Source organism: Panthera uncia, assembly GCF_023721935.1.
Source record: "Panthera uncia isolate 11264 chromosome A3 unlocalized genomic scaffold, Puncia_PCG_1.0 HiC_scaffold_11, whole genome shotgun sequence".
In the NCBI taxonomy this organism is placed as follows: domain Eukaryota; kingdom Metazoa; phylum Chordata; class Mammalia; order Carnivora; family Felidae; genus Panthera; species Panthera uncia.
The window spans coordinates 26,974,706-26,994,204 of NW_026057578.1; the positions used below are offsets into that span (position 1 = coordinate 26,974,706).

General features: G+C 49.1%; 1 protein-coding gene across 2 annotated transcripts; it reads right to left on the reverse strand.

Moving 5' to 3' along the window:
* Positions 1–121: 121 nt before the first annotated feature.
* TBC1D20 (TBC1 domain family member 20) lies at positions 122–19,499 on the reverse strand. Of its 2 annotated transcripts, XM_049650995.1 has the most exons (9): positions 19,254–19,499; positions 11,459–11,644; positions 9,725–9,805; positions 6,030–6,216; positions 5,735–5,836; positions 4,662–4,803; positions 3,663–3,850; positions 3,099–3,391; positions 122–696 (listed from the first exon to the last, which is right to left on the reverse strand). In XM_049650995.1, exons 1-8 carry the CDS (start codon positions 19,321–19,323, stop codon positions 3,136–3,138), a joined length of 1,212 nt encoding a protein of 403 aa, XP_049506952.1. In that variant the 5' UTR covers positions 19,324–19,499; the 3' UTR covers positions 122–696; positions 3,099–3,135. The 2 variants fall into 2 exon arrangements, with proteins under 2 accessions (XP_049506952.1, XP_049506951.1); XM_049650994.1 differs by lacking the exon at positions 122–696 and having other exon boundaries at positions 1,067–3,391.

A 19,499-nucleotide genomic window follows, 5' to 3' on the forward strand; every position in this document is an offset into this window, starting at 1 on the left:
CCCAGCTACCGCCCCCCTCCCCCCCCCCCCCCCCCCACCAGTCCCCTCGCCTCCTTGGAAGTCAGTGGGAAGGGTAAAAGTCCCACCCTCCAAACCTGTCCATTCTGGAAACTCTAGTGATCCCACCTCGTCACCTCATTAGCAGAAACTCACAGGGAATCAAACGGAATCACTGTGAACAAAAGATGCTCCTATCGGGAAATTCCAAGGCTTTTAGGGGACAAAACCCAGTTATTTCTTCTTATGCCACACATACACTTCCTTCAATGTTGGAAGGACCAAAATTCTCCTCTTTATATTTAACCATCAACTCTGATGAAACGGACGCCAAATCTGCCTCTCAAAACAAGTTGCTTGTTCAACGTAGCGGTCTGGTGCCTGAGCTCCCACGGGCAGGGCGGTTCCCAGACAGCCCCGTGCTCTGCGTCGGGTCAAGGGGCAGCTGGCCCGAGGTGGTGGGGCAAGGTCCAAGAGCTGAGCGGTGCCTGCTCCGTCTCGGGTGCCCATCCCCTCTGGGCCAGGGAAACGCTAACGAGCATCCCAGACAACTCAGATGCTTCCTCCAGGATGGCCCCATCCTCAAGGTGGAGGCCACAGGCACCTGGCACTGCCCTGGGCCCCCACTACCCAACGGCTGGGAGTGTTGAGGATGTTGGAAGAGCTTGGCAAGAACAGCTGTCAATGGCTCCTCTGTGGCTGGAAATCATATGTGGAAATAAAGTTACATTCACATCAGACTCCGATGAACGTCCCAAACCAAATGTCAGCCTTGCCTTTAGAGCCAAAGGCATCTCCAGAAATATGTGGAGAATAGGCAAGACGACCCCAGACTAATACCCTACGTGGCCTGCGCGGTGACCAGTACCCCCAGGCAGCACCTGGTGTGCGGCTGAAAGAAAAACAGGGCGGCAGGTAATCCCCAAGCTCCCCAGGCCAACCAAGAGTCTGCAGACTACAGCGCAGTCCCAGGCCCGAGGTGGAAGAAGTAGGCGCCTCAAGGCCAGGTGTGTAAGGCCAGAGTCTACTCCCCACAAGTGGTATGCAGGACACCATGTCAGGAGACTGATTAGTAACCACGTATGGCTATTTATTTTATACAGGGCTCTGTACAAAATATTTACATGTATTCTTTACAGAACAGTAAACCACCTGAAGGTAAAGGATAATGCTTTCCTCTCATTGGCAGGGGGAACCCTGATGTCAGCAAAGCCACAAAACAAACAAACCCCTTCCTCAGGCCATGGCGGGAGCATATGACACTTGCTTCCTGGCATCTAAAGGCCGTGGCCCTGGGACCCTGATCACATGCCCTCCTTCCCTCTTCCCCATCAATTCCTTCCAGGCCCCAGCGCCGGGGTAGCAGGCGTCCGTGCTGCCATCTGTCCCTAAAGATGACAGGGGACAAACTTGCTGGGGGGAGAAGACTGGGACTATCTGTCACATCACCACCTCGGGGGCCTGGAAGAATTTCCTTGGTCTTCACGAATCCCCCACTGTCTAGATTAACCCACCCACATTACACTCGCCCCAAGTGGGGCTCCTGCTACAGAGAATGACCCATCACTTTGACCTTCTGTTTTAAAGTGCTTAGTGTCACTTCACGTGACTTGGTGTAGACACCACTCCCCACTGCTCTGGGCCTGCTGGCTGCCTGGCACACTAAATGCCCTCCACTCTGTGGTCTGGGTACGCCGAGGGAGAGGACTTCTGGCATGTTCACGTTAAGAAAACACCTGCCAAGAGAACAGTGCCCCAGAGACCAGGGAAATGAAAGGACATTGCTGCTTCATACCATACGCCTCAACTCTTCAGAGCAGCAGAAGGCACTTTTGTTTTCAAGCCAGAGTTAATCTCAAAGAAACTTGGCTTCGCTTACGGGAAAAGCCGTCCAGGAAGGACCGAACGATCCATCTTGTCCCCTAAGTCCTGGAGGGTCCCCAAGAAGCTCAGGGCGGGAGCTGGCTGCTCTCGGCTTCCCCCAACCTCTGCAGGCTGCAGTGTGTCCCTTTCTGGTTGCTGACGAGTTTCCAGTGACATCTCCAACCAGGAAGGAGAGACCAGCAGTCGAGGGCATAAACTGAACCCCCCCAAATGAAGCCAGCGTGGTGAGCGGGTGCCTACATGGGAGCAGGAAAGTGGTCTGAGGGAAACAGGAAGGAAGGAAAGCTGGGCACGTGGGCACTCCGGAGGAGCGGGGCTGTTAGCACACAGCAACTCGAGCTCAAGTGAGGTGTTAAATAACTGGGGAGAAAGGAAGTTCAGGGTCTTAGAAGCTCATCCTTCTGATGAGAACTATTTTTCCCATGAAGCAACTATCATTTTTAAAGTGAGGGCACTTTACACGTTGGGTATGTGTAATTCTAAAAACAGTAATAAAAGTGTCCTTTAAAAGCAACATCATGTGGTGTGTGCAAGAGAACAGACAGGAAAAAAAGACACAAGGCAGGCAAAACCAGTTTGTATCTGGGCCCTACAACTTGATGTCCCTTCCTGTTCGACTGGAGATGCCCAAGTGCCTTCTAGGTTGAAAACAGGCAGGATTTACCTAGGAACCTAGTTCACGCCTGTCTGATCTCTGACCAGCTCCGCCAGCTAGCAGAGCTGCTCTTGAGAGGGGCCGGTCTTGGTCCCGGCCGGCAGCCTCTGTCCCTCGCCTTTGCTCCAAGGTCCGACTTCCTCAGCAGCGGCTCCCTCCGTCTCTGACCGGGCCGCCGCAGACAGAACCGGAGGAGCCGCGAGGCGGGCGCTCGGTGGCCCAGCTTACTTACCACTGGGCAGCCGAGAGGGTCCCCAGGCACCAGGCCCAGCGGGTTCCCACAGCCGTGGGCAGCTCAAGAAACCCAGTTCCTCCAACACGAGAGGTGGCAGCGGGGGGGTGGGGGGGGACGCTGAGTAACCCCCCCGGAAGGAGAGGAGTCCCGCAGCCAGGCCTCCAAGTGCCGGCGCCAGATGCCAGGCGGGCTCCCCTCTCGGCCTCTGAAGCAAAGGCAAACCACGGGCAGGGTGGGAGGGCCGGCAGGAATAGAAAACCCTTGACAGAAACCCTTTTAATAAAGGAAATTCCACCCCCTCCCAATCCTTCCATGGAAGGGTGAGACCTTAACGTCACGGAAGAGGAAGCGTCCTCTCTGGCGTCTAGGGGAAGAGCTGCAGTTGAAACTTCGGGGCCCACTCCAGGGCGCTCTTCACCACGGCCAGGGCGGCCGCTCCGAGCGCCACCGTCAGCCCCATCACCGCCAGTTTCACAAAGTGGTTGGTCCTTGGTTTGGTCAGGACGTCTTTCGTTCGCTCCTCAGGCCGCAGAAGGCCCCGAAACCGCTGCCGCAGCACCGTGTCAGGCCTCTGCTGGGCCGACGCCAGCTCGAAGTCTTTGAAGGTAGAGGCTGCCGTCCTGCAGAGGGAAGGAGACGGAAAGAACGAGATGGCGCGAAAGAAGACAAGGAAAGAAAAACTGGATTATGAAAGAGGCTGAGGGCAGAGCCACCCACTGCTTAGAAGGCTCTTCTTGATACAGACTCACGAAGATCCAAGTGGGGGTCCTGCTGGAGTAAGCTCAGATCTCTAGAAGCACGGCCCCACCCTGTCCCCAGCAGACACGGTCTTTGCCGCTCCTGCTCACGTACGAACACCCCCGGTTCAACCGGAGCCTTGGCCTCACTCACCTCTCGGCCTGCTGCTGGGCAGCTGCATCCAGAGCCAGCTTGGACGGGGGAAACTGAACGAACAGGTCTCCGGCTCTACTGATCAGTGTCTCGTAGGGCAGGTCCTGAGGGATCTGGGACAACAGGTGGTGGACCGAGGCCATGTCGCAGTCGCAATCCAGGACCTCCTGCTCTCGATGCAACACGATCTGTGGGGAGCAAGGCCTTGCGTCAGAGACCAGAACATACGGGGCCTTCGCCGCTGGCACGTCATTCTCCTTAGCGATGAATTTAAATTGGTGACAGACTGGGCTGGCCCTGCACCTTCAACAAAGTCTCGTGTCCATCTAGGAAGCAATAACACACGTATCTGAGTGCTTTTCCCGGTGAGCTGGTCCTTCCTACAACCGGCAAACTCCCACCCCGGGATGTGGAAGGCTGACCAATAAAATGAGTGAGGTTCTTTTGGGGGGAAGAAGAGGAAAGGGGTATCGGGGAGATGCCTGGAGCTCCAACACGGAAGAAATGGATCAAAGCAGTAGAAAGAACAGGCTTGCTCCCCTCCCCAAAACAGCGAAGGGTTCCCGTGTGCTTCCACTTCCACTCTGACCTCCACGATCCAGGCCCTCCTGACTGGAGCCCCCACCAAGCCACGTCAGTGTCCTCTCGTCATACCGCACCTCGCCTCTTCCCGAGTCTGGAGCTGCAGTCTATACCACTTCCGGAAGACGTCAACAGGAACACTGACCACCCCCAACGCACGCGAGCGTTTTAAAGGTTCAGAGGAGACATGCGGTCAACAGACTGGTTTCACTTGGTTCAACCAAGCATTTATCAAGCCTGTTTTACACAGAACCTTCGTTTCCCATGACACTCCCATTAACAATGCACGGAACGGTGTCCAGGGACGTCAGTCTGGGAAATGCTGTTTTTCCCATCTTTCCCTCGTCACCAGGTCTCCCTTGAGGGAAAATGATCGTGGACGGTGAACCTAGTTGCCGGCTCACGGCCTGTACTTACCACGGCTGCAAAGTAAATGGGCATCAGCGGGTGGCAGGCGAGGAAGAAGTCGTATAACCGCACAACGTGCCTGAAGTCAGATAGGACATGCCCAAACCAGGTGATGAGCCAGCTGAGGGCAAAGATGGTTCCCACCTCGGCACTAGGGGCAAGGAAATCCAGATGTTAGGTTCCCTGCTGGGCTGTCCCTTCCCACTGTCGGGGGTGTCTTTGTCTTCCGCGCTTATGAGAAGAGTTCGGGAAAGACACTCTCTGGAAAATTCAGCCACCGAGGAATTCAGTGTCTTCTCACAAAATACAAAGTCCTTAAAACATACCCACCATCATGACACTAATACTATGATAGGGTCCCGGTTGCCTTATCTCACTGGCTGTTTTCTTAATGGCCAAAAAATGTCATATACAGGAAGAAGTAGCTGTTTTCACAATGTACCATCATTTTCGTTCTGAGAAAGTCATATATCCGTCTGGGGGCACAGGCAATATACATATTCTCAGGCTTAAAGACATAATTGTATTAACTGTTCAGTTAAGAGATCACTGAAACACCTTAACACACAGATATTATTTAAAAAAAAAAAAAAAAGGGTGAGGTGCCGGTCAAAGACACATTGCCAGTTACACAGAAGAGAAAAAAGTCCCGTGAGATTTGCAAAGAAATATTTCTTCTCCTTGGTATCTGGTGAGTAAAACAACCCACAGCTGACTTTGTCTTTCACGCCTGGGCATCCCACAGTAGTTATGTAGTTCTCTGGTGGCAGTAACCTCAGAGTCTACCTCGGCACGCGGACCTCACCGACCTCTCCTCACCCCTCACCAGATGTAAAGTCCTCAAGGGCCTGTGCTGTGACATCTGTTGTATCCCCACGGGAGCACGGTACCCCCCAAATGCTCCCAGAATGTACAGAACTGGATTATCCAGGTCGCTGGCAGACAGAAAGGACGACCTGGAAGAACTTAACGCTCATCAACATACGATGATGGGGACACCGAGCCAGACTCGCGGGGAAGACACACGGGCCAGGAGAAAGCCGAAGGGGTGCGTCTGTGCGTGCACGGAGGGGCGTATATACCTCTGCATGAAGTCGTGGAGCTCTGGATTCACCTGGTCGATGATGGGCATCAGACAGTTTAATATGTGCTTGGTGTTGTCCATTGTGGGGTCCATGAAATCCCTAGAGGGAGACAATGCACTGAGCTCGGTCCGACCGGACACCCGGATCCGGGCTGAGGGGGCAGAACGGGGCTCCCACGCTGAAAACAATGAGCAGACACCGGGCCGAGGCGTTCTCCCGGGGGCAGGGCGGGGGAGGGGCGGGGGGCCTCGGGCAGCGATCGCCTTCCTCCTCTGTTCCTCCGCACCGGTACCTGAGGTGGTGGGTGGACAATTTTTCTACCAGAGATGTCGCCAGCCCCTCGCCGACCACCAGCAGAAAGGTGACCACGATGTCATGGTAGCCCTGATAGTAGTGCAGCTGGGGGTTGCGTTCCAAGATGAGCAGGATGATGTCGATCAGCTCCTCCTGCAGCCCCTCCCTCTGTTCCTCTGGCATGCCTGCGGAGGGGGGAGGGGAGATGCACTTGAACACAGCAAGCAGCCTGGTAACCAGGAGGTTAGGACGGGCAGCAAAGGAGTTCCAAAGCGTTTAATTAAAAACAAAAAACAAAAAACAAAAAACCGAATTAGGAACAATTGGGCAACACACAGGAATCCATACACCATCGATACCACCTGGCACACGGGAAAGAGCCAGAGAGCAGCCACCTCACGGCAGGCGAGCCCGCAGACGCCGTCCTAACCAGGTCCCCGCAGCGGACACTGCCAGGGGTGTGGCTACGTGACGGCACCAGCCTCCTGATGTGCGCACCGAGAACACAGGATCGCTTCCGTGGAATTCCCATCGAGAGCGCATAAACCCGGGGCACCCGGGGGCTCAGTCGGCTGAGCGTCCGACCGGCTCGGGCCAGGACCTCAGGGCACAGGAGTTGGAGCCCTGCGTCAGGCTCTGCGCCGACAGCTCGGAGCCTGGAGCCTGCTTTGGATTCTGTGTCTCCCTCTCTGTCTACCCCTCCCTCGCTTGTGCTCTCTCTCAAAAATAAATAAACAACAACAAAAAAAGCGCATAAACCTGAATCTAATCATAAGGAAATACTAGACAAGCCCAAACCGAGGGAAATTTTACAAAAATAACTGAGTCATAAAACACAAAGGAACTATTCCAGGTTAAAGAAGGCTAAAGAGAAACAACGACTGAATGGGAAATGAATGCATCTGTATCTCCTTTTCCTGTGAAGGACATTATTGCAGTAAACGGTGAGACCTGAATAAAATATACATGAGAAGCAGTATTTTTCAGTGTGTTACTGATTTTAATAAGTGCACTGTGATTATGTAAGGGCCTTGTTTTAGGAACCACACCTTGAAATATTTAGGGGTAAAGGAGCAGCAGGTCTGTAATTTATTCCTAAATAGTTCAGAAAAAAAAAGTGTGTGTGTGTGTGTGTGTGTGTGTGTGTGTGTGTAAGAAAGACACAAAGCAATATGAAAACATATAGCAAAATGCTAACATATAAGGAAATCTGGGCAAAAGGTATCTGAGGAATTATTTGTCTTCTTTTTGCAACTTTTCTATAGATATGAAACTACATAAAAATAAAAAATTTAAGAGTTGTGTGTTCCCCTCTAAGCCAACCTAAGCATCACAGGAATCTAACCTTTTTTCTTTTTTAAGTTTTTTTAATGTTTATTTCTGAGACAGAGCATGAGCGGGGGAGGGGCAGAGAGAGAGGGAGACACAGAATCCGAAGCAGGCTCCGGGCTCCCAACTGTCAGCACAGAGCCTGATGCAGGGCTTGAACTCACAGACCGCGAGATCATGACCTGAGCCAAAGTCGGACGCTCAACCGACTGAACCACCCAGGCGCCCCCCCTTTTTTTTTTAAGTTTATTTTTGACACAGAGAGAGAGAGAGAGAGAGAGAGAGAGAGAGAGAGAGATCGAACACATGCATGTGAGGCAGGGAGAGTTAGAGAGACAGGGAGAAAATCCCAAGCAGGCTCTACACTGTCGGCACAGAGCCTGACACAGGGCTCGAACTCCTGAACCGTGAGATCATGACCTGAGCTGAAATCAAGAATCACGACACCTGACCAACTTAGCCACTCAGGCACTCCCCCAGGACTATATCTTGATCTAAGATATTCCAGAAACGGGGGAGCCTGCCTCAGGAGATAGTGCAGATAACGCAGCTGGTTCTGGCAGTGGTCAGTATGGCTCCTCTGCTCATGTGACTTTTATTTTTTTATTTTTTGGAAGTTTATTCATTTTGAGAGAGAGAGAGAGCTTGCATGAGTTGGGGAGGGGCAGAGAAGGAGCAGGGAGGAGAATCCCCGAGCAGGCTCTCTGCTGTTAGCTCAGAGTCTGAGTCGGGGCTCAAGAACCATGAGGTTGTGACCACAGCCGAAACCAAGAGTCAGACCTTTAACCAACTGAGCCACCCAGGCGCCTCTCATGTGGCTTTTAGTATGAAAATGCCAAAAAAAAGCCCCTGGGTAGCAGGGTCGGTTAAGCCTCCGATTTCAGCTCAGGTCATGATCTCGCGGTTCGTGATTTCGAGCCCTGCGTCGGGCTCTGTGCTAACAGCTCAGAGCCTGGAGCCTGCTTTTGGGTCTCCCTCTCTTTCTGCCCCTCCCCTGCTTGCTCTCTCTCTCTTGCTCTCTCTCTCAAAAATAAACATTTAAAAAAAATAAATAAATAAAAAAAGGAAAGAAAGAAAGAGAGAGAGAGAGAGAGAAAGGAAGAAAGAAGGAAACTGCCAAAACGTGGCCTTGTGAGCTGCTTTGGAGGAGTGGCCCCAGCACTGCTCTCCCACACCATTAGCTCTTCCAGTTATGACAGACATTGAGAGAAAACAGTTCATGGAAGCGCCCAAACGACACTGAACAAAGGGTTTAAGGTAAAAGCAAATTCATCTGTTGCTCATGTTTACACCATGAGCAAAATGCCTCTTCTCAAAAAGGCATACTGTAAAAGATAAGCCAAAAAGAAAATGGAGCAGACCAGCTACAATGGTTAGGGAAAGTAATCAAGGAGGAGAGACTAACCTAAACTCTGAGTTTCAGAGTAAGAGAGGTCGGCTAAGTTCAGAACAACACAGACACAAGAAGAATATGAAAGCACGTGGAAAGGTCAGCCCACACAAAGAGCCTCATGCACCATCGGTCCATAAACGGAAGAAGCAGAAAGGGTTCCAAGGAAAAGATTAGCTGGGGGGAAATGGGGCCTTGGCCCATGCGGTCTTATGTGGACCTGTAGCCTAGGGAAAGGGGACTGGGCCACGGGCACATGTTCTTCTCAAGAGCTACCGGCCACACAGGGATGGCGAGTGTCATCGCCTTGGAGCAAGGCTGCAAGGGGCGAAGAAGGCGCTTTAACGGGCAAAATCTGAGCCAGAGCACGGTTTTGGAAGAGGGAGGCAATGGGTTTAGAGGCTCTCGTCCCCTGCAGCAATTCTCCTTCCTCCCCAGACCTACGCAAAGGCGAGGCTGCCAGAGGGAGAGGACGGGATCAGAAGCACGAGGTCTGTCGCCCAGCTTCCTCTGTTGCGAAGACAGAGACCAGAGCCGGCCACTGTTCTCCTTCTCCCCAGCGTGGGAAGCAGTTTCTCAAACAGCCCCTTTAACCGCGCAGGGAATGGCCTCCCTTCCAGTCCAGGGACCCAACAGAGGCATGTGGGAGAAATCCCTACTTAGAAATCCAATCGGATGAAGGTATGCCTGGCTCTTGTTAGTGCCCACTGGTCAGCCAAGCTGCTCTTTAAAGCCAGACAATGGCTACAGCGGTCCCTACGGAGTCTCTTCCGTGGCTCTGAAGGGGGAAAAACCCCTAGGGTTTTCACCCACCACCTCTAGGCCAAGAGAAAGGACTTCTGGCTCAGACTTTGGCAGTGAGGGGTCTGAAGGTGACCCAGTCGTGAGTACAAGGTCCCCGACCGGGTCCCGCTGGGTGCAGTTGGGGCGGGAGCTCCTGGGGCAGCAAGACCGAGGGAGCACTTGCTTCTCACCGGGCGGGAAGCGCCGTAAGGACCGGCGGACGTCCAGCAGCACTTGCTGGTAGTCCTTGCTCATCTGCCGCAGGTCCTTCCCTGTGGGAGGAAAAGGAACGCGTTACCGCAGCAAAGTCTGAGAAGCCGGAGCAGGGACAAGAACATTCTGCTATGGCACCAAAGGCCGGGAGGGCACACTTAAGCTTTTTCCTCAAGAGGACATATGACACAAGAGACAACATGGGGAGAGGAACCCCCAGGTTAGCTCCAAACCCGCCGTTTCATTCAAGCTAAAGTGACTGTAAGCGGAGGGACAAGGACTGTCCAGGAGACAACCCTGAGACAGAAGGAGCAGTGCACAAGGAGTCAGGAGGCCGGGGGCCTATTGGAGGCGGCTACCGTGTGTCACCGGGGGACGGCCCTGAACTTCAAGGTCCACGTCTGTAAAATGGGGATATTTCCTTCCATATGCCCCTCTCAGGTTACTGCAAGGATCAGATGAGATCGGGGATGGGGAAACCACAGACTGCTGGAGAAACTCAAACATCTGTACAGCCTAGGGAGCACTGAGCCGCTCAGAAAGGAGTATTAAGATAAACGCACACAAAGAAGTACCTCACCTCTCTTGACCGTGAAATTCTAGGACTGAGTGCAAACAGGAGCGGGTACTTGTGTTCAGCTGCCAATCCAACACTGAAAATACCGCGGCAGCCTCTAGCTGCTGTATATACGTAGCAAGCGCACACTTTCCTCAACCGAACCGAGTGTTCTGTAACAAGTGCGCATTTCCATCACAACTACAATCGAAAGCTACCGAGGAGCAGGTGTAACACATCCCCACATACAGACTTCATCTTATAAAGATCTGGGAAGTTTGCGATCTGAGAGAAGGACATCATCTCAGGAGTAAAGAGTGTGAATATGGTGATGTAGCTTCCTTCCAACCCACAGCTGACTGCGCCGAGGCAGCCGGTTTCAAAGAGACGAACAAGAGGCGACTTAACACCCACTCGGCTGCAGTGTGCACCATGACACTGTGAGCTTTTGATCAGCAGAGGCTGTTCTAATCATCTCTAGTACCGGGCGCACAACAGGAGCACAGGGACCACCTGCCAAATGAGTGGAAGAATCTCCAGCACTGGACTTCTGCTATACACGGCAGGAAAGCCACCAGTGTTGAGTGAATGAATGACAAAGTGGATTGTACTTTCTTTGTACGTTGTGCTATATTCCAAGAAACTCCTTCGACTGCATGGGCCTTGCAAACTAGTTAAGGAACAGCTTTTTATACAGTTACAGAATTTGAGCTTTCAAAAGAATCTTAGTATTTCCCAACGAAGAAGTATCGTTTGGCCTTGTTTTTCTTAAGGACCGGAGAAATATTCTCTCTCCCCATGGCCTAAAGTTTCTCAAAATGGAGTTCATTTGCACCAGAACCAGCTGGGGTGCTTGTTAAAATACAGATCCCTACAACCCACCTCTAAGTGAACACAGACCAGAATATAAACTCCCCCACTTAGCCGATAAAAGCTACCTATCAACCTCGTAAAAGCTCACTCCATGTTTGAAGAAAAGTCTTATCAGTTTGGCCTTATTTTCAGAGTGGGCCCAATTTTTAGCGTGGGCCCTAAAATGCTTCAGATTTACTCATCTACAACTGGTTTAAAATGAGCATTAAGAATGAAAGATCCTGAAATTCTTTTGTCCTCGCATCTTAGACAAGTTCCCCTCACAACCATTCCCCACCATTACCTGATATAGGAGGTGGGTCATTGGTATTGACATTGAGGAGCTTGGGCCACACTTTCTGCCTGATCTCATCAGTCAGGAGCCCTCCTTCACTGATAGCCATGCGTCTAAGGGCAGCCACGTCAGTGGGATCACTGTTCAGAGCCTGGTAAATCTCTGCCACTTTCTTTTTCCTTTTGGCGGTAAAGTCTGCAAAACAAAGGGGAAAAAGGCATTAGGCACGTATTCAGCATGTGTACATTTTCTGCGCAGGGCTCAATCTCCTTATTTGATTTGGGGTACAGGTAGATATTCTTAAAGTCCACCTACAAACATGTAATTAGCACATAATGTGCAAAACACTAAGGAGATATACCATGTAAGTAACAAGCAAGGAATTACAATTACAATAAGTGCTCATTAAACTCAGGCATATCTAACATTTACTGTTAATGTTTTAGGATAAGATAGAATAGGATAGTATAGTATAAGATAGGATAGGATAGGACAGAATAGAATACAATGCTTGTTCTTTCTTAATCCCAAACTTCACAGAACATATATATAATGGTTTTTCCTGTTTATATGCATATTGCCAAAATTCAATACTGCATTTTAAAATAAAACCACGAGACAAAAATTTCCCAGTTACATGCTAATACAACTGATAACATTTCAGAATTACGCAGAGACACTTTCTTTCTTTCTTTTTTTCCCCTAAGTTTATTTAAGAGACAGAGAGAGCGAGTGGGGAATGGGCAGAGACAGGGGAAAGAGAGTGCTCCCAAGCACGTTCCACACTGTCAGCGCAGAGCCCGATGTAGGGCTCGAACTCACGAACCATGAGATCGTGACCTGAGCTGAAACCAAGAGTCCAATGCTCAACCAATGGAGCCACGCAGGCGCCCCTTTCTTTTTTTTTAAGCTCCACACTCAATATGGGGCTTGAACTCATGACCCCGAGATCAAGAGTTGCACAGTTTATTAACTGAGCCAGACAGGAGACCCTACATATTTTCAAAAACAGATCAAAGGGTATACTTGGGTCTCCAGCGTGGCTGGTGATAAGACAGGCATGATAGCTGCACACAAAGCAACTGTTTCCTGATGACCATATTAAGTAAGGGTGATGTTCTAAGCATCTTACATCCCTATGTGATAGTTTATTTATACACTGGCATTTTACTGTGTTTAAATTCCTTTTTAGGAAATTGGCTGAGATTTGTGGTTGATGTGTATCATATTATAATTTTTCTATTGAAAATTATGTGGAGGGACACCTGGGTGGCTTAGTGGAAGCATCCGAATTGGGCTCAGGTCATGATCTCACGGTTCATGAGTTCAAGCCCCATGCTGGGCTCTCTGCTGTCAGCACAGAACCCACTTCAGATCCTCTGTCTTTCTCTGCTCCTCCCCTGCTGGTGTTCTCTCTATCTCAAAAATAAATACATCAACTTAAAAATAAATAAATAAATAAATAAATAAGCCATCTCTTTAGAAGAAAAAAAAAAAGGAAAAGAAAATAACGCAGAAAACATGCTTTCACAATTTAATGTGGAATGCCTAACTTTTGGAACTGCGAACTGCAAACGCAAGTTAAACAAGACAATACCAAAGAGATGTTACAAAGCAGTGTACCATAATTGCCCCAAAAAAGGGATGTGCGGACACCAAGAGTTCAAAGAGACCGTTGTAGGTCAGGCTAACTTGAGAAGGCATTACCGGAGAGTGCAATTTCAAAAGGAAGGGGAGGATTTCAAGAGGCAGAGGGCAGGGTAGAGAGAAGAAAGGCCGAGAGATAAGAAACACAAGTCCCTTCCATCTAACAGTAAATCGACTCCTTAAAAAATGTTTATGTAGCAAATACAAGGTGCAAGACACTACACTTAATGTAAGTGGAAGGTAACACTGGAAGGAAGTTTGGGCTTTAGAGAAGATGAACGCTGGAAGTCGGTTAGGCTTTAGGAGGGCCACAAAGCCGCTCTCTCTCAACTATAAACATTAAAATTAAAAAAAAAGGGGGGGGGGATGCCTGGGTGGCTTAGTCGGTTAGGCATCCAACTTCGACTCAGGTCATGATCTCACAGCTCGTGAGTTCGAGCCCTGTGTCAGGCTCTGTGCTGACCGCAGGAGCCTGGAGTCTGCTTTGGATTCTGTCTCCCTCTCTCTCTAGCCCTCCTGGCTTGCGGCTTGCGTGCTCTCTCTAATATAAACATTTAAATAAAATTAAAATTAAAAAAAAAAAAGGAGAGCCACAAAGCAACTTTCCTGAGTAGTTTATTCTGAGACAACAGTCCACAAACTGTTTCCAGGACAAAGACGCACATTATTAACACCAGTGAAAGGTGGTCCTGGTAACCTACCTACCACAGTTGTGACACACTAACCACATAAACAGGTATCACTGCACTGCGGTCACATGCAACGGGAGGTGCAGCTACAAATGCAACACAGGTGACTCTTCACCCGGGGAAACCTGTCCTCCTGGCTAGACTGTTATTTTCACCTAGTAGGATGACCGTCTGCTCCTGTTTGTCTGAGACATTCCTGGTTTGCGCCTAGAGTCCCAGGATAATCATCCACGTAAATCCCTCCTGCCAGCTGCACTCTCAGAAACGTCCCAGTTTGGATGCTCAGTTAAATGGTTACTCTACCTAGAAATCATGAAAAAACAAGTCCCAATGCCCTCTGTTAGCAGAGCACCTAGCTAGTCAGACGTTTGTTTATAAGGTGCTTCAAGTTCTTGGCTTGAGTGTGTGTGTGTCCGTCCGTCCTTCCCTCCTTCCTTCCTCCCTTCCGTCTCCCCAGCCACTCATTAGTCTATCCATCCATGTATCAGTCCATCACCCAATGAGCATCTACTGGTAGTTAAGCACCACACTGGGATAAAAAGATGAATATGACCCCTCAGCCTTTGAGAGGCTCACGTTGGGGAGGAACACAATTATTATAGAACAGAATCATGACGAATTATGAAAATCCAGAGGAAAGAATGCCTACTCCTGGGGCAATCAGGAAAGGCTTCAATGAAAATATATTCTGCCACCTTCTTAAAGCAAATTTTGCACATGGAAGACTGTGCTGGAGAGCATTCCAGGCGGAGGAAAGAGTACGTGCAAAGACCTTATCACATGAGAGAAACACCATGTCCAGAAAACACAGAGAGAGTCTGTGAGGCTCAAGTGTTAGGTAAAGAGAGAAAACAGAACCTGGGAGGACTGCAGGAAATGTGGGTCATAAATGAGTCTGGGTTTTATCCTGCACTCAAGAGGAAGACAAGGAAGGAATTTTAAACTATGGGTCAAAGGGCCATCCTTTGGAGGAGAAGACATGTAGACATGTGGAAGAAAAGAAGACTTTTTTTTTTTTTTAAGTTTATGTATTTATTTTGAGAGAGAGGCTGAGCACACAAGCAGGGGAGGGGCAGAGAGAGGGGGAAGAGAGAGAATCCCAAGCAGGCTCTGCACCACCAGCAGAGTCCAATTGGGGCTCAGACCCATGAACTGTGAGATCACGACCTGAGCCGAAGTCAAGAGCCAGACGCTTAACTGACTGAGCCACCCAGGAGCCCCAGGACTTTTTTTTTTTTTTTTAATGTTTATTTATTAAAGAAAATTTTTTTAAATATTTATTTATTTATTATTTTTTTAATTTTTTTAACATTTATTTTTGAGACAGAGAGCATGAACAGGGGAGGGTCAGAGAAAGAGGGAGACACAGAATCTGAAACAGGCTCCAGGCTCTGAGCTGCCAGCACAGAGCCCGATGCGGGGCTCGAACCCACGGACCGTGAGATCATGACCTGAGCTGAAGTCAGCGCTTAACCGACTGAGCCACACAGGCGCCCCTAAATATTTATTTTTGAGCGAGAGACAGAGACAGAGTGTAAGCAGGAGAGGGGTAGAGGGAGAGAGAGACACACACACAGAAATCTGAAGTAGGCTTCAGGTTCCCAGATGTCAGCACGGAGCCCGACATGGGGTTTGAACTCACGAACTGTGATCACGACCTGAGCCGAAACCAGATGCTTAACCGACTGAGACACCCAGGTGCCCCGAAAAGAAGACTTTTTATATAACAACACAGGCTGAGACGAAATATGGCAGGGATTGGATTAAGTTCTGGCAAAGAAAGAAAAAGCAGCAGATATTTTATATATATATATATATATATATATTCCCCCCCCCCAATTTAGAGTGCCCTTGTACTTTCTACACATCACAAACTAAGAACACTTAGAATGATAACACTGAATGCTGCCTGAGGTAAGCTGACATTTAGAAATCTTGTTAACCTACTTGTTAAGAGTGTGGAAAGATTTCCTCAATTTGTTTAGATATCTATCCATATCACCCCTCTTCCCAAGTAAGCTGCTTGGCAATCTGAGGGAAAGGAAAACTGTTGCTAGTAACTTGGGGGAAATAACACTGTCTGCAATCAGCCAGATTCCCATTATGCTTTGGCAAATAATCTGCCAGAACTTTAACTAATTCGGAACCACAGCTCCAACACTTATCTCTCCTAACACTCTACTCTGATTTTGTTTTTAATCCTGCATTTCAAAATGCACTCCTGTCTTCTTGGTTTTTGGCACTCTGTGGGAACCCAACAAATATGTGCAGAATAAAATAAATAATTTAGCTCAGCCACTGCTCCTCTGGAAAAACTGGCCTACAGCAAATGACATTCTTTTTCCCCATGCTCCTGTTAAGAACGGGCTCACTGCACAACTCTACCATAGATTTCTAGACTCTTTGGCCTTTTTCTAAAGTTACTGGTACTTCCCAGAGTAGGATACTGCTCCAATGTGGACTTGAGCTGCTGTCTGTTCAGGGTCCAATATCAAAGGCACGCCTGTGTGTGCCACTCCCCTCCTTCAACAAATATTTACTGCACCTAATATATAGGCTCTCGTTGTGATGTAAAAAAGGAGAAAACAGAAAACTCAAGTGAATTGCAGATGGAGAAAGCACAGAGTGATAAGGTCAACTGCTAAGCTACACAACAAGGAAGAAAAGGTTAGTGGTGTCAGCTAAACAGCTAATTTCACCTCAGAGAGAAAAATCATAGTCCTATTCTGGGGATGTGCAGGAAAACACCGAGGTTTAACATCTACGATCTACTTTAAGAGAAATTTTATGTATGGATTTTGGGGTGAGACACACATTGCTACACTTGAGACATCTGCATATAGGTCATCCAAAGTCCCTTGAATCCTTTCTTCTCCAGTTTCGTTTTGCCCCCACTTAAAAGAGAGATGTATTATATATATATTCTGAAGCTGATACTTTCCAAATTCCTTTATAGTAGAGGTCTTGGCTATCATAACCATGACAGAGCGAAGTAACTATCCTACAACTGGCTGCAAAATGTAAGACACTGCTATTAAAAAAAAAAAAAAAAAAAAAAAAAAAAGCCTGATATCTGAAAAGTAATTCCCTCAACAAGGAGGGAACAATGATATAAGTACTATTTGACCTGTTCTCCGTGAAAATTATTTTAATAAGAGAATTGAAACAGTGGTTCTTAACAGTTCAGAGAAGGATGGCTGAACCCATTACTTTCTCACGCCTCTCTCAACTCTGGCTGCAGAACCCAGGTAAAGATCCTCCCAGCAATAAGTATCTCCCAAAACCATCTGATATATACAGATGGTATATTAAGATATATCTTAATATACAGGGAAAGGACAATGAGAAAAGATAAACAAACACTAGCTATGCTTCCTCTAAAAGTTTTTCCATATCAGCACAATACATGTTAGTGACTTAGATGAGGTAAATGATGCTAGACACTTAATAACGAAATCTGTGTGAGAGTACAAAATTCCATACTGATTATTCGGTTTAAGTTTGCATATCAAGAATGCTTTAGTCTTCTTTTTTTTTTTTTTTTAAAGTAAACTCTACCTCCTCAAACTCACGACTTTGAGATCAAGAGTCTCATGCTCTACCGACTGAGCTAGCCAGGCACCCTGAGAAAGCTTGACAGTTTTTAAACAGAAGTCAAACTCAAATCAAGCAACGCTAGCCTTAATCAAAACAACGGAAGACCCGGCCAGAGGGGATAGAGAGTCCCCCTAAACAGACACGCCCCTGCCCCATCCCTTGAACTCCTAATGTTGACACTGGAAAATAACTTAAAGTTTTATGTTTGAACTTCGTATCTGTACCAGATAAAGACAGTGGGAGAGGAACACCTTACCTTACTTGGAGTAAGGTTCCTATTAAAAACAAAAGAAAACAAAGTAGCCTCTGTTTCTGGAAGTCCTAATTAGTTTCAACAAACAGTATCCAAATTAGCAGAGATCCATTAACTACCTGAAACATGAAGACAAGCATGTATTAAGAAAGACTGCTTTACCCTAACAATAAAGAAAAAATATTCTAGAGAGTAAACCACTCTGATCGTAAAGTCTACAAAGGGGGGCTTCCAGTATTAGTAACTTTGCCACCAAGTCTCCAATAGGATTAAAAACAGAACAAAAACATTTAACAAAAACAAAAACTCTCATCTCTAAATTCCTCCCATTCATCCAGAGAAGCAAAACATCAAGGAAACTAGGTCTCACAACCTAGGCACAGCCACACGATATAACAGGTCACAAAACCCATACTACTCGGGGCACTACTACGCCATGAGGACAGATGCCAGTCATACTAAAACACCAGCAAAGGGTTGACAAAGGCCAAAGAGCCCAAAGAAATAATACGAGTGAGCTCCACTTCCATCCAGGATTAGAACAGGAGAAAAAGAAAATAACAGAAAATGAGCCCAGAGAAACAAAATGTGGACACCAGGTGCTTCACCAAAAACGTGGGTTGAATACGTGGTTGGTTCTATTCTGGGCAGCGCCCATCAGAGGACGGAAAGGTGGGAAAGTCACCTTAGTCTTAGGGGAAAAAGAGATTATTTTACTCGGTACAGAGTAAACGTGAATAATTTTAAGTGCCGTATTTTAATCGTACGTAAAACGTATTCAAAACCAGTGCACAATTAAACCATGGTTTCACAGAAATTACTGCTTGGTATGAAACTATGAAAATCTGGGAGAATCGCTTTCTCCTACAAAATTAAGTAACATTCAAATAGGTGGCACAGGATTGAGGCAGAAAGTAGATTAGTGGTTGCCAGGAGCTGTGGAGACTGGGGAATGGGGAGTGATGGATTTCTTTTGGGAATTAGAAACGTCCTGGAATCAGACAGCGGCTATGATTGCACAACACTGTAAATGTGCTAAGAACCAGTGAACTGTACATTTTAAAAGGCTGGATTTTTATGGCAATTAAAACAAATAGGTGGTACACGTACACCGCGTAAATCAAGCGGGTGAGCGATGAATGAAGTTTGGGAAACTTGCCTTACAACTAGGGAGGAGGCACCAGGAGCGTGCGGACGTGGCCGGACAGCCTCGGGCCGGGGGTGGAGGCTTGGCCTCAGTTCTCCGGGAGACCCAATTCTCTCCAGACGTGACGAAGCCGGACCAGATTCCCCCGCCCTTCCTTCGCACAGGGGACGCGAGTCTGCCAGCAGGGTTCCTGTGGTCTCAGCATCCGCTGGCTCCCCAGTTCCAGGATCGCTTCCCTTTCAGACGTGACCGGGCCCATCACCCTTTTCCTCTCCCGCCGTCCCGACCCCGGCCCGCGGCGCTGGGCGCACCCCGCGCGGTCCCTCGGGCCCCTCCTGGACGCCGCCTGCGCCCGGGGCCGCTCCTCCGACAGCTGTTCCTTGCCTCCCCCCTTCTCCACCCGCAGGGCCGCCCCTGCCCCTCGCGCCGTCCCCGAAGGCCGCTCCTCGGCACCCCCGCCGGCTTCCGTACCTGTCTTCTCGGCGCCGCCGTCCCAGCGGCTGGAGGTGGGGCCGTCGCCTTGCGCACTCCGGAGGGCCATGTCCCGGGGGCCCGGGCCCGGGCCCGAGCCCCGGCTGGTGGCAGAGCCGAGAGAAGACGCGGCTATGGCCGCGGGACCCAGCGCCGGCTCGACCGGACAGGATAGGGATCGGTCAGCCCGCGGCGCGCAAGCGCGCAGGCGCGCAGGCGTCCGCGCGGGCCCCGCCCCCGCGCCTG